Raw genomic sequence first — 12661 nt, forward strand, 5'->3', positions numbered from 1 at the left:
AAACAAATCTAATATTTAACTTAATGAACCCCCCCCCCCCCCAATTTAAGAAATCAATCATATATACTGACATACCATGCATAAATTTTATAAGCCTAGAGGGAAGGGAAAGTCTCAATTCCCCCATGCCTGACGATAGAGGTGGGTTTTAAGGAGCTTACGAAAGGCAAGGAGGGTGGGGGCAACTCTGATATCTGGGGGGAGTTGGTTCCAAAGGGTCAGGGCCGCCACAGAGAAGGCTCTTCCCCTGGGTCCCGCCAAATGACATTGTTTAGTTGACGGGACCCGGAGAAGGCCAACTCTGTGAGACCTAACTGGTCGCTGGGATTCGTGCGGCAGAAGGCGGTCACGGAGTTATTACTATGTACAAACATTCACATCAACAATGCGTTGCTCCTAGTTCAGCCTGGTTGTAAGAACCAGTAATGCCGGTAGTGGGAGGCCTCTGCGCATGCGTAGTAGTGTTGGGCACTAACTGGTAGTAAAGAGTTTTAGAACCTACTACTGATTCCACATGGGTGAATTCCAGCTGATGCTAACAGGTTCTGAAGAACCAGTAGCGTAATTTTTTAGTAATTTGGAGAACTGGCAAATACCAACTCTGGTTGGCCCCAGAGTGGGAGGGGGGATTTTGCAGTATCCTTCCCCTGGAGTGGGGTGAAAATAGAGGTTTTGCAGTGTCCTTCCCCTGCCATGCCCACCAAGCCACACCATACCCACCAAGTCATGCCAGTAGTAAAAAAATTTGGTTTCACCATTATGATTCACATCCCAGATCTACTTACATCTAAGTCATAGGCAGGTATCCCACCACTGAAAAACTAGGATATTTCCCCAGAATTTAAGTGTCCCAAATTCATTAGTGAACTCACTTTTTTAAGACTAAAATTTTACCCTGCTGTCTCCCACAAATCATTTTGCATGATTTTTCTATTGCTACAGCATTTTAATATATGAAGTTTATATGAAATTATATAGGTGCTTTACAAACAAGAGATGCCTTCAAAATTGAAAGGGTACTTTGAGTGATATAAACGGTATCCTACTGGTAACATTCATGCAATGAAATAAGTTTAACTATGATTCAGAGTTACAGACTCCTGATCAGATCAGGACCAAGTCTGCAAACAGACGTTGTTCACATGCTATACAATCCCTAAGCAGTTTTGTGCCAAGTGTTTTGCTTTGTATTCATCCAAGCAACTTTTTGAATTTTAACTTTCAGTTCGGAACATAAATGTGACAGTTTTATAACCAAAGGATGAAAAAGAAACAGTACAGATAATTAACTGTTGATGACATATTGTCCTACTTGTTCTCCATATAAGGAAAGTTAAACTCAAAGTCAAATGAGTTCAAGCATATTATTCCAAAAAGATATAAGCATTCTTACCCCAGAGAGCCATGAAGACTGAGAAGAAGACAGTGGCTGGATTATCAAAAAGATGGCTAGCCCGAGCAGTGGCACAAGCAGAGCTCAATTTCCAATAGCTACACGTTCTGTCACATAAGGGGCACATGGTGATATTGTTTCTCTGGTCACACATCTCCATGCTGAGGGGGAAGCAAACAGCAAATGAAAGGTGAGCATATCCTTCCCTTTGCTTTCTACTGAAACTCTGAGTTATGAAATACATGCACTGAATATGACTTGAATCTAAGTATATTTATCCAATCTTAATTCTTTCCCCTATTTCAAATGCATCATATTACAGCATCAGCTGCATGGCATGCACATTATAAATGTAAATCAAATGGCAGCCAAATGGCATCAGGGATTATTATTATTATTATTATTATTATTATTATTATTATTATTATTTATATTTGTATGCCGCCCCTCTCCGTAGACTCGGGACGGCTCACAACAATAACAAAGACAATGTAAGAACAAATCTAATAATTTAAAAAACACTAAAAAACCCATTATTAAAAGCAAGCATACACACAAACATACCATGTATAAACTTCCTATACAATGCAGATTAAACAATTGAGTTTATTGCTCTGGGACATTCTTCTGCACTTAGCAACTGGGCTTTCTGAGTACTTTTATATTAGTGTAATCACTTGGGCTCTATTTTTTATACTCTATTACTGCACAAGACTGCAGTAGTGCCATGCACTAAGATTATCTACTCAGATCTTTTGAAATATAATCCGGTCTTCTCGTCACAGAAACATAGTGGTCTAATACTGTATCAAAGGACCACTATCTGTTTTTAAAGTATGACAGAGTGATTTGAAGCAGGCTGCAGAATCTTGCATTCCAGGATTCTCCTTGATCTTTCTCTTCTCTTTCCTTTCCAGCAGAAATTATTACTATATTTATATTATTCAAGTTTAGCGCTAGCTGGTGTTAGTTTTCATCCAGAATTCCTCCCTATTTGAGCATCATGTCTGAACAAGATAAGCTGTCTGAAATAAGAAGTGTTGAGGCATGCACATGATTTATGTCATCAGTAAACTAAATATCATGGTTTGTAACAAATTTTAGACAAATATGAATAAAATGTAAAAACCTATCATTTATAATTGTTGGTGCACTGCCTTTGTTTATCCAATCCATCAATTAATGTTTCATCATGAGACCCTTTCCAGTTACAACTATTTATTTATTTAATGAATTTATATATCATTTCCTTATCAGATGGTACTTATTTGATCATGGTTATCATTAAAAAAAAACCTAGCATGGTCAAATATGATTAATACCAGGTGGAACATGTCCATTAATCATCAGGAATAAAAAAGAAAACTTTAATTAAACATATTTCAGAATTGTGTAATTCTATTTTAATGACTTTAACTTCTTGTGACATTGAATACAGGCCACAGACTGAAATTTTAGTTGTTGACACAGAGTGTACAGGACTGAACACATTAATGTATTTTCTCCAAATCTATCTAATTATTACTAATATATTATTTTAGGACATGTTTATGGCTGTGTACTTTATGTATTTTATACTTTCTGGCTACAGTGGTTTAGGTAATTATGCAAACAAGTTGGGAGTTGTTTGTTTGGTTGGGATGGAGAGGACCTTGAAAACAATTTTAAAATTTATATTAAGTTTATTTATTTATTTATTCGACTTCTATGCCGCCCAATCCTGAAGGACTCAGGCCTGACATATGCTAAGGTTTCCATGTCACAATGATCAGGAATTGTATCACCACATTTCAACATTAGCAGTCATAGGAGACTCTGGAACTGCAAAGACTGGACCCACTGAGGATCATTTTGGGCTCCATGGATGCAGCAGTGAAATCCTCTGAAGTCTGCTACCGATTCATTTCACATGCATGCACACTGCACATGCATGTGTGCCACAGGTACTACTGTGCAGTGCTGAAAAGGGAGCATTTTGAAGCCATCAGAGTCTGCAAAGGTAAGTGGAACAGCAAAGGAGGGAATCAGCTGTGTTGTGTAATTCAAATTAGCTAGAAAGCAGGAAATCATGCTTTCTAGCTAATCTAGATGGTGGGGCACAGCTGATTGTCAGATATAACAGTTCACCCAAACTGGTAGCATTTTTTACTGCAGGTTCAGGCAAACCAGTCCTAACCGGTAGCATTTCATTTCGGCATGGATGCCAACTAAGCATATTGAAGACACAATACTAAGTTATACATGAAAAGGGAACACTATGAATATGTCAGACCTGGTAACAGAAGAATGGATAGGAAAAATGGTGGAGCTAGCAAAGATTACAAAAATTGACTATTTTAATTAGAGAAAATAATACATTTGGTTTTGTTTCTATTTGGAAACGACTTCTGCATTCTATACTCACGACTGAAAAATAATTAACCTTTGGACTTTTGCTGATGAATATAATTTGTTATCATAGAAATGTTAGTACTTGTTAAATTGATAAAATTAAAAGTTGAAGCTTAATTGTATTTTCTGCTTTCCAAAGAATTGGAATGCAATTCTCCCCCTTGCCCCCTGTTCAACTATACTCTTCCCTTCTCCATTTTCCTGTTATCTTTATTTTAATTTCACATCATTAGAATCTAAATACAATTCTGGAAAAAATAAAGGGCAGACTGTGTTCTATTTCTATACGCTAAAATATCATAAATGAAAGAGGCTGTAAGTAGAGGTCTATTATACAGTGGACTATACAGTGAAGTCCATGTTCATACAGTTAAAAAGAGGCACTTGATATCCTTAAGTCATTTTGTGGCTTTTGAGTATGCTGAGGAGTGGAAATTTAGTGGAGCATAAATGTTATAAACTATTTAGTTTTTAATTGTACTTATTTGCATTAATCAGCCTTATGTGTCAGAAACTTTATTGTATCCCTGTGAGCAAAAAGATTGAATCCTGAGGAAATGCTGTCACCTAACTTCTCATTATTTATAAGGAATACTCATGGATATAAGAATAAGATCCTGAATTCAGAAATGAATGTTATAAGTTGTGGTATGGTTGCAGAACCTAAACCATTAGCTTTAGTCAAAATCATTTAGGATATTTTTTAGCATACTGAACACAAGTGAAAAAGATAAGTTTTGTACAAAGTACAGATAATTATGTATGCATATTTTACCTTGGTATATTCTCATCAACAGTTGCACAACCATAAAGAAACACGATAATTCCCACAATAGAAGCTGGAATGAGCATTTGTGTATAAACTCCCAGCCAGGCAAAATATAGTCCAATCTTTTCACCAAAGTACTTCCTGAAATAAATTATAGGAAGAAAACACTATGTAATATATCATGGCAAATGGAGCATGGCTAAATTTATGAATTAGACAGCAGGGCTGACTGAATGTGAAAATAAATCCTGTTGATTAGCCAAAATGCATTTCCTCTTGGAGAATTCATGTCCACATGCCATTTGGAACAGATCCAGGACAAAAACACCAAGGTAAATATTCCACTCTTGCTTATTAAGTAGCTTTACCTTTCTGTTTTTATAGTTATATTTGGCACTGTTTCATAGAGGGAACCAAGAGCATACCCACTATGTGAAACTTGGGACAGGAAGAAATTAGATATTGGTTTACGGCTCCATAAACAACCTTTTTGGTCTCGTGCCATTAATGGCTTTATAAGTGTTAGCCATCACCTTTAATTGCAAAGCTATGGTCTTACACAGGTATAGTTTAGTGTACCCATCATTACATGAGCTGTTGCATTCCTAATCAATTGTGACTTCCACATGGTCAACATGGTCTTTATTAGTAGAAGAAAAGGTCTGCAGACAAAAAAAATCCAGATTGACTCTTTTGGTGGAACTGGGAAAGAGCCGATTGCAATTTTAGACATTTGCTGTTGTTCAGTGTATACTGAACTTGGTACCCTCCAGTAGTGTTGGGGAAACAAGTCTTTGTATGTTGGGCATACAAATCTAAGTAATAAATAAAACAAGTCTGGAATATTGTGACCAGAAAACTCAATATTTAGGGACCATTAAATTCAGGAGAGCTTGTAAAGACCACAATGTTCTAAATCAGCATTTCTCAGATTTGACAACTTTAGGTTATGTGGATTTCAATTTCCAGAATCTCCCCAATCACCATGAAGTCCGCACATCTTAAAGTTGCCAAGTTTAAGAAACACTGTTCTAGATGGTCAATGGTTTGATTCAATATAAAACAATATAGAAACATAGAAGACTGATGGCAGAAAAAGACCTCATGGTCCATCTAGTGTGCCCTTATACTATTTCCTGTATTTTATCTTACAATGGATATATGTTTATCCCAGGCATGTTTAAATTCAGTTACTGTGGATTTACCAACCACTTCTGCTGGACGTTTGTTCCATAAAACTCTTCAATTATGGCAGAGGTTCCCAAGCTTTTTCAATCCATAGTATCCTTTAATGCAGAGGTCTTCAACTTGGCAACTTTAAGACTTGTAGACTTCAACTTCCAGAATTCTTCAGACAGCATCACTGACTGGAGAATTCTGGGAGTTGAAGTCCACAAGTCTTAAAGTTGCCAAGTTTGGGACATGCTTTAATGTCTCAGTAATAGTTTCATTCCTACATCAAATGAAATACTGTTTATTAAGTTGTTACTGTAGGTCCAAATTTAAAGTACTGTACTGCATGGAAGTACAGTACACTGGTAATTTGCTATGGCAGTCACTTTTTAATGAAACTCAAGAAAAAAAAATCTCCCAAGGAAGTAAACAAAATTTAATAGCAAGGAATGTAAGGGAAAGTATCCTTAACAAAAAATAGATGAAAAAAAGATTTAAACATATATTGATATGGAAACATGAGAACTACTTATATTGGAAATGGTTTATAATATCTCTTGAAAATTATTTTTTACTTGATTTTGTTTCCAACTAAGATCCATGCATTTTAGTATATTTGTTGAAGAAGCAAAAAACAAAACAAAAACAAACAAAATCCTCAAATCCACCCCTAACTGCACTATTCAAATGGTTTAAGATCATTGCTTGTAAATCTGCAAAAAGCCCAGAGGATTATAGTATGGCCTGTACAATATGAATTTTTATCCTAAACTTAAGTATGCTTTATTTTTGGGGGATCTGTTTTTCAAAGGCCACTTTTTATAAGCCAATGACTAGCAATATGAAAGATACCACTTTCTGAATACTGTAACAGGCTACAACTGTTACCCAAAAGCTACAATCTGCTACTATTAATGCACATATACAAACACATAAGCACTTAGAGAAAGGGACAAGTAAGCAGTGATCACTGTTTCTTACCTAACTAAGTCAATTGGTTGATACTTATAAAATACTCCATAACTTGCCCATTCTTCACACAGGAGCTAGAAAAGAAATTTAAACAGAAAATGAAAACTGGAAAAAGTAATTTCTTATTTCAGTTTTACTGCTAAATTCTCAATGTCTTTAGTGTCATTATATTTTAGGTTTTTTATGTTCCACCAATATATTCAGCTTGCATTAAAAATTGATTATGCCTGTGTTTTGGCTCACGGTCATATTCTTATATTCATTTATAGAAAAACTAATAAACAGAGAGTAGTGAGATGCAACTGAGATCCTAAAGCTGGGACGGGCTATATGAAGATACTACCCGTGTTTCCCTGAAAATAAGACCCTGTCTTATATTTTTTTTGAACCATGAAATAAGCGCTTGGCATCATTGCCATGCACTCAAAAGCCTGATTAGGCTTATTATCAGGGGATGTCTTATTTTGGGGGAAACAGGGTAAGCTAATGTGAGATCCAGTTTTTTGTAATGGTTAAGAACACCAGGCTAGAAACTAGATCACGAGTTCTGTCTCCACCTTCAGCATGAAACCAGCTAGATGACCTTGGGCGGATCACTTTCTCTCAACTCTAGGAAACAGGCAAGGGCAAGCAACTTTTGAAAAACTTTGCCAAAAACTTGCCAAGAAATTAAATTAAATTAAAGTGTTACTTTGCTATTCACTTTCTTTGCTTTTCTTCAGTGCATAGTCATAAACAGTCATAAAAAAGAAGAAAATTGGGCTATATATTTAGAACATTTCTGACATGTTAACTATTCATGATTAAATACATCCCGTAAAACAATTTGAGATGTTATTTTTCAGAGGCTACAGAAAGTCTTAATTTTACTTTAGGATGGATACCTCTTTTAAAGAAAGTGAGAACAGTTCTGAACTTAGATGAAAGGCTCGTCTTTTACAATCCTTCTTCAGAGCTTCTGGTCAGAATTTTAATATGCCACTAAATAACTTTTGAATTCTAAGCTGGGGTCAGTATACTTAACTCTAGATTTAATAACCCTTACATTTTTAAAAAAATCCTTTTATTTTTAGAAATAGGTTCATTTAAACATTTGTATTGATAACAATATGCATGTTGGACTATTTATCCACCAGCAACTCTATTTTCATTCACATTGCCTTCCCCCAGCCCCAGGAGCACTCTCTCTATAAGCCTCCCAAGACCTCTGTGTGCCCCATTTTTTTTTGCAAAAATCGACCTATTTTTCACCCCCCCTTTTAAAAAAATGATGTGGGCAAAGGATTTGGGAGACTTACAGAGAGTTCTTGGGGGCTGGGGGAAGCCGCTCTTTTTGCAAAATAATTGCCTGTTTTTCACCATTTTTGCAAAAATGAGGTGGGCAGAAGGTTTGGGAGGCCTGCAGAGAGCTCCTGGGGACTAGGGGAAGGCAAAAATGCCCCCGTATTTGCAAACAATGGCCTGTTTTGTGCCAGGTTTTTTTTTTTTTTGCAAAATGGGAGTGTTTTTGCCTTCCGCTAGCCTCCAGGAGTTCTCTGCAGGCCTCCCAAACCCTCTGCACACCCCGCTTTTGCAAAAATAATGGGCCAATTTTTTGCAAAAATGGGACACGGGGGGGGGCTTTGGGAATCCAATAGTGGCAGTATTTAGTGTATAAAATGCACCAACATTTCCACCTTCTTTTAGGGGGGGAGAAAGGTGCTTCTAATACTCACAAAAATACAGTATATGAAATCTTGTATCTAATGGAGCTGTACATATTTTGATGCCCCCTTGGGACACGTGCAAATGAAGCTCCTGCATTAAATGGTCCTGGTCTGCATCATTCCCCCAGAATACCTCCGAGACCGCCTTCTGCCAAATGAATCCCAGCAACCTGTCAGGTGCCACAGAGTCCGCCTCCTCCAGGTTCCATCAACCAGACAATAATGATGGCGGGACCCAGGGGGAGAGCCTTCTCTGTGGGGGGGCCGTCCATCTGGAATCAGCTCCCCCTGGAGATTCGTACAGCCCCCACCCTCCTTGCCTTCCGTAAGAGTCTGAAAACTCACTTATGCCGCCAGGCCTGGGGCCATTAGAACTTTGCCCCCTGCTCAATGAATGTGTTGAGAGAATGTGGAGTGAATAGTGATTGTTTCTTTATGGTTTTGGTTTTTTTAAAAGATTTTTAATTAGTTAATTGGATTAAGATATTATGTATTGTATATTTATATGTTGCGAGCTGCTCCAAGTCCTCGGAGAGGGGTGGCATAGAAATCAAATCAAATCAAATCAAATCAAATCAAATCAAATCAAATCAAATCAAATCAAATCAAATCAAATCAAATCAATACACAAACAAACAAAATAAACAAAATAAACAAAATAAACAAAATAAACAAAATAAACAAAATAAACAAAATAAACAAAATAAACAAAATAAACAAAATAAACAAAATAAACAAAATAAACAAAATAAACAAAATAAAATAAATAAAATAAATAAAATAAATAAAATAAATAAAATAAATAAAATAAATAAAATAAATAAAATAAATAAAATAAATAAAATAAATAAAATAAATAAAATAAATAAAATAAATAAAATAAATAAAATAAATAAAATAAATAAAATAAATAAAATAAATAAAATAAATAAAATAAATAAAATAAATAAAATAAATAAAACAAACAAACAAACAAACAAACAAACATGATGTAGTTGTTAACCATGACATTAGGAATACACATGGTCACATAATTAAGTCAAAACCCTCTAGACTCGACTGAGGTCAGAATAGAAAATGATCCCCTCTCCAATGAAGTTCTATAACAGTAAGGATGGCAAGCCTTTCAAAAATATAAAAAAATAAATCCAAAACTATTTGGTTTGTAGCATAAAAACAGATACATCTGTATTGAAATACGATTTTACCAAAATTCTCTAGTAGATCCAGATTTCTATCTTCTTATCTGAGTGCTTTACAATCTGAGCTTATTTTATTGTCATGAGATGGCAGGTGTTCCCGATGTTGTTTTTCTATTGTGCATCTCTCCACCATCCTGCAATTTCCCTGGATACCTGCCTTTCCTTGGAATTGAATGCCAGGTAGCAGATTGATATAGAGCTAATTATATAGTGCAAAACAGGATACTCATTTGCACCACTTATTCACACAGAACTAAATCAAGTGATAGTGCTCTATACTTTACTTAATCAGGATTTTTCTTGGAAAACAAAAACAAAATCCCTTTCTTTTTTTTTGTTTTGATAAAAACTACAGCAAAAAGGAGAAAGTTTAGTGCAGCACTTAAAAAAAGTAGTGAAAATGTAGTAAGCAATTTGCTAGCCTTCATAACAAATTATCAATTGTATGAGGGACCACTATTTCATACGACACTGTTGTGTTAATTACCATGACAGAAGTGGCCTTAAGTTTTACTTGAGTTTCGTTTAATACACTAGTCTCCAACCTTGCTAACATTAAAACGGTTTCTTTTTGCTTTTGCCATCCACCTATTGTGTGATTGACAGTATGCATGTGCAGAATATGTCATGTTTGAGGATTGAAGCTTCCAGGAAGTGTGCAACTGGAAATAGATATCTAGGTTTTCATAAAAGCTTTGGCTACTCGACTTGGATATTTCCGATTGTCAAAATATTACGGGAGTTATTATTGCGCCTCTTGGTAAATACAACCAGATACACAAGCTCTAAGAGAAACAATTATGTTCCTGCAGCACTTCAACCTTCTAAAACTAAATTGCTAAGACTTGCTGTACAGCACATGGAGTTCTGGTAATGAACAGTGTTATGCCAGAAGCAGTTCAGTCCAATTCTTGAGGTCTCTGTTCTAAATTCCTCTTATTGTTGCAAATGTACTTCTTTAGATCTTGGACTTGAGGCCCCTCCACTTAAAAGCTCTGTCTTAAACAACCTATCCAACTTGTACTAATAGACCAATTAATTCTACTCCATTTTGTATTAAAAGGCCAATACAATTTCCCATGGAAGAAGTAAGTAACATCCAGTTTAGTCTGTTATGTGCTTCTCCTCACTCCTTATTATTGTTGAGCTTAGCCAAAGCCGGGAGCAAGATCAATCAGAGAATATTCAATCTCAACATCATGCCCACTGCTATCTAACACTATAAATTAATCTATTAATCTATGAGATATATTTGATATATATTTGACATATTGATATAATGACAGCTGTCTTCCAGTAGTTGAGGAGCAGTCAAGAGGGTTGATTGTCCCAGATGACAGGACAAGAAGCAACAAGTGGAAGCTCATTAAAATAATGTCCAACCTGGGACCAAGGAGAAATTTCCTGGCAGTGAGAGCAATTAACCTGTGGAAAAGCTTGCCTTTTGGTGTTGTGAATGGCCATCACTGGTTTTCAAGGAAAGATTGGACATTCATTTATGTGAGATGGTATAAGAAATATTTATTTATTTATATTTATATTTGTTTATTTGTTTATTTATTTGTTTATTCATTTATTCATTTATTTATTTATTAGATTTGTATGCCGCCCCTCTCTGTAGACTCGGGGTGGCTACAGTAAACCTTGCAAATTTACTACTATGAGTTCAGGTATTCCATTTCACTACATACTTTTAGATATGCTTGTGTCATTGTAGAGGTGGGTACTCACATAAGTGCTCTGCACTTCAACAGTATTCATTGGGAGATGCAATAATACGTCTATTCAAAATGCTTATGACTAAAATTGAGATAGTTGCATGCACACTTTTGAAAAGTCATTCCTTGTGGGATGGAGCTAAATCTATCCTTACCTCTCAAATTATCTAAGTAGCAAACTAGTTTCTACAAGCAACTATGCGATTCCTATTAAATATCCAATACTGTGAAGTCTCTAAGAAAGTGACCAAATTCTTGCCATAGCAATGGCAGTCAGAACCTGTTAGAATTGAACATAACAGAGGCCTATTTAGTTTTTGCTGTGAATAAGTTTATACATGGGAAATATTGCATATTGATTTTCCTTTTTGGTCTCCGATTTTAAATTCTTCAATAAATAATATCTGCCTCCATCTACAGAGGATGTCCTGCCATGCACTATTTAGGGAGGAGATAGAGTTAGGGAAAATAATAAGAGAAAAAAGTGAGGGTACCAAGGTGCAAGCAAATAATATATATAAGATGTTAGTGCAGTCAAATGGGTGTGTGACCCAAGGATTGTCTAAATGGTGGCAGAGTGAATTACAAGTAGATGTGCAAGAGATGAAAAATATGGTGGAGAATATAAGGAAAATTAAGAATACAAGGGTTAGGAAAACGAGAAGGAAAATATTACATAAGTGGTATCACACACCCGTTCAACTTGCATACTTCCAGCAGAATGTTAAAAATACTTGTTGGCATGGGTGTCAAAATAATGGAGTGTTTATGCATATGCTTTGGGAATGCCTGGTAGTGCAGAACTTTTGGCAAAAAGTGCAAGAGGATATTAATAGGATGTTAAATATACAATGGACAATTACAAAGGAAATGGCAGTATTAGTTAAAAGCAATGCAACGGGAGAATTTAGAGAAATAAAACAAGCAGTGATAGAAAGCACTCAGGCGGTAATAGTCTTTGGTTGGAAGGATGCGACAAAATGGACAATGCAAAATTGGTACCGGTACATGGTGGATCATATTCAATTTGAGATTATGGACAAAAGGATAAATTCGGTTAATGAAACTGATTTGTATCATCTGATGGGACAGTGGGACAGGGCAAGATGATATATGGTTAGTAGAATTCGAGACCAAGCTACAAGGAATAAATTGGAATCACTTTATAATATGTAAATAGATATATTTCTCTTGAGTTAAAATGGTATATATAAGAAACACCCCCAATTTGGTGGTGGGGTGTGAATGTTTGTTTGGTGGTGGGCACCAATCACTGAGCACTCGTTGCATGTTGTGTGTGTGTTTTATATTTTATATTTTAAAATCAATTAAAAAAA

At 35.7% G+C, this 12661-nt stretch overlaps 1 protein-coding gene across 4 annotated transcripts in view; it reads right to left on the minus strand.

Annotated features, from left to right (window-relative positions):
- Positions 1 to 12661, minus strand: part of ANO1 (anoctamin 1) — a 143728-nt gene that overhangs the window by 45686 nt on the left and 85381 nt on the right. For all 4 annotated transcript variants that reach the window (XM_070761560.1, XM_070761552.1, XM_070761578.1 and 1 more), the window contains 3 exons: positions 6708 to 6772; positions 4560 to 4694; positions 1394 to 1554 (listed from right to left, as the gene is read on the minus strand). In XM_070761560.1, the coding sequence (XP_070617661.1) occupies positions 1394 to 1554; positions 4560 to 4694; positions 6708 to 6772 (361 nt within the window). The remainder of the gene's footprint in view (positions 1 to 1393; positions 1555 to 4559; positions 4695 to 6707; positions 6773 to 12661) is intronic.

The sequence above is a fragment of the Erythrolamprus reginae genome, chromosome 1 (genome assembly GCF_031021105.1).
Source record: "Erythrolamprus reginae isolate rEryReg1 chromosome 1, rEryReg1.hap1, whole genome shotgun sequence".
Classification (NCBI taxonomy): Eukaryota; Metazoa; Chordata; class Lepidosauria; order Squamata; family Dipsadidae; genus Erythrolamprus; species Erythrolamprus reginae.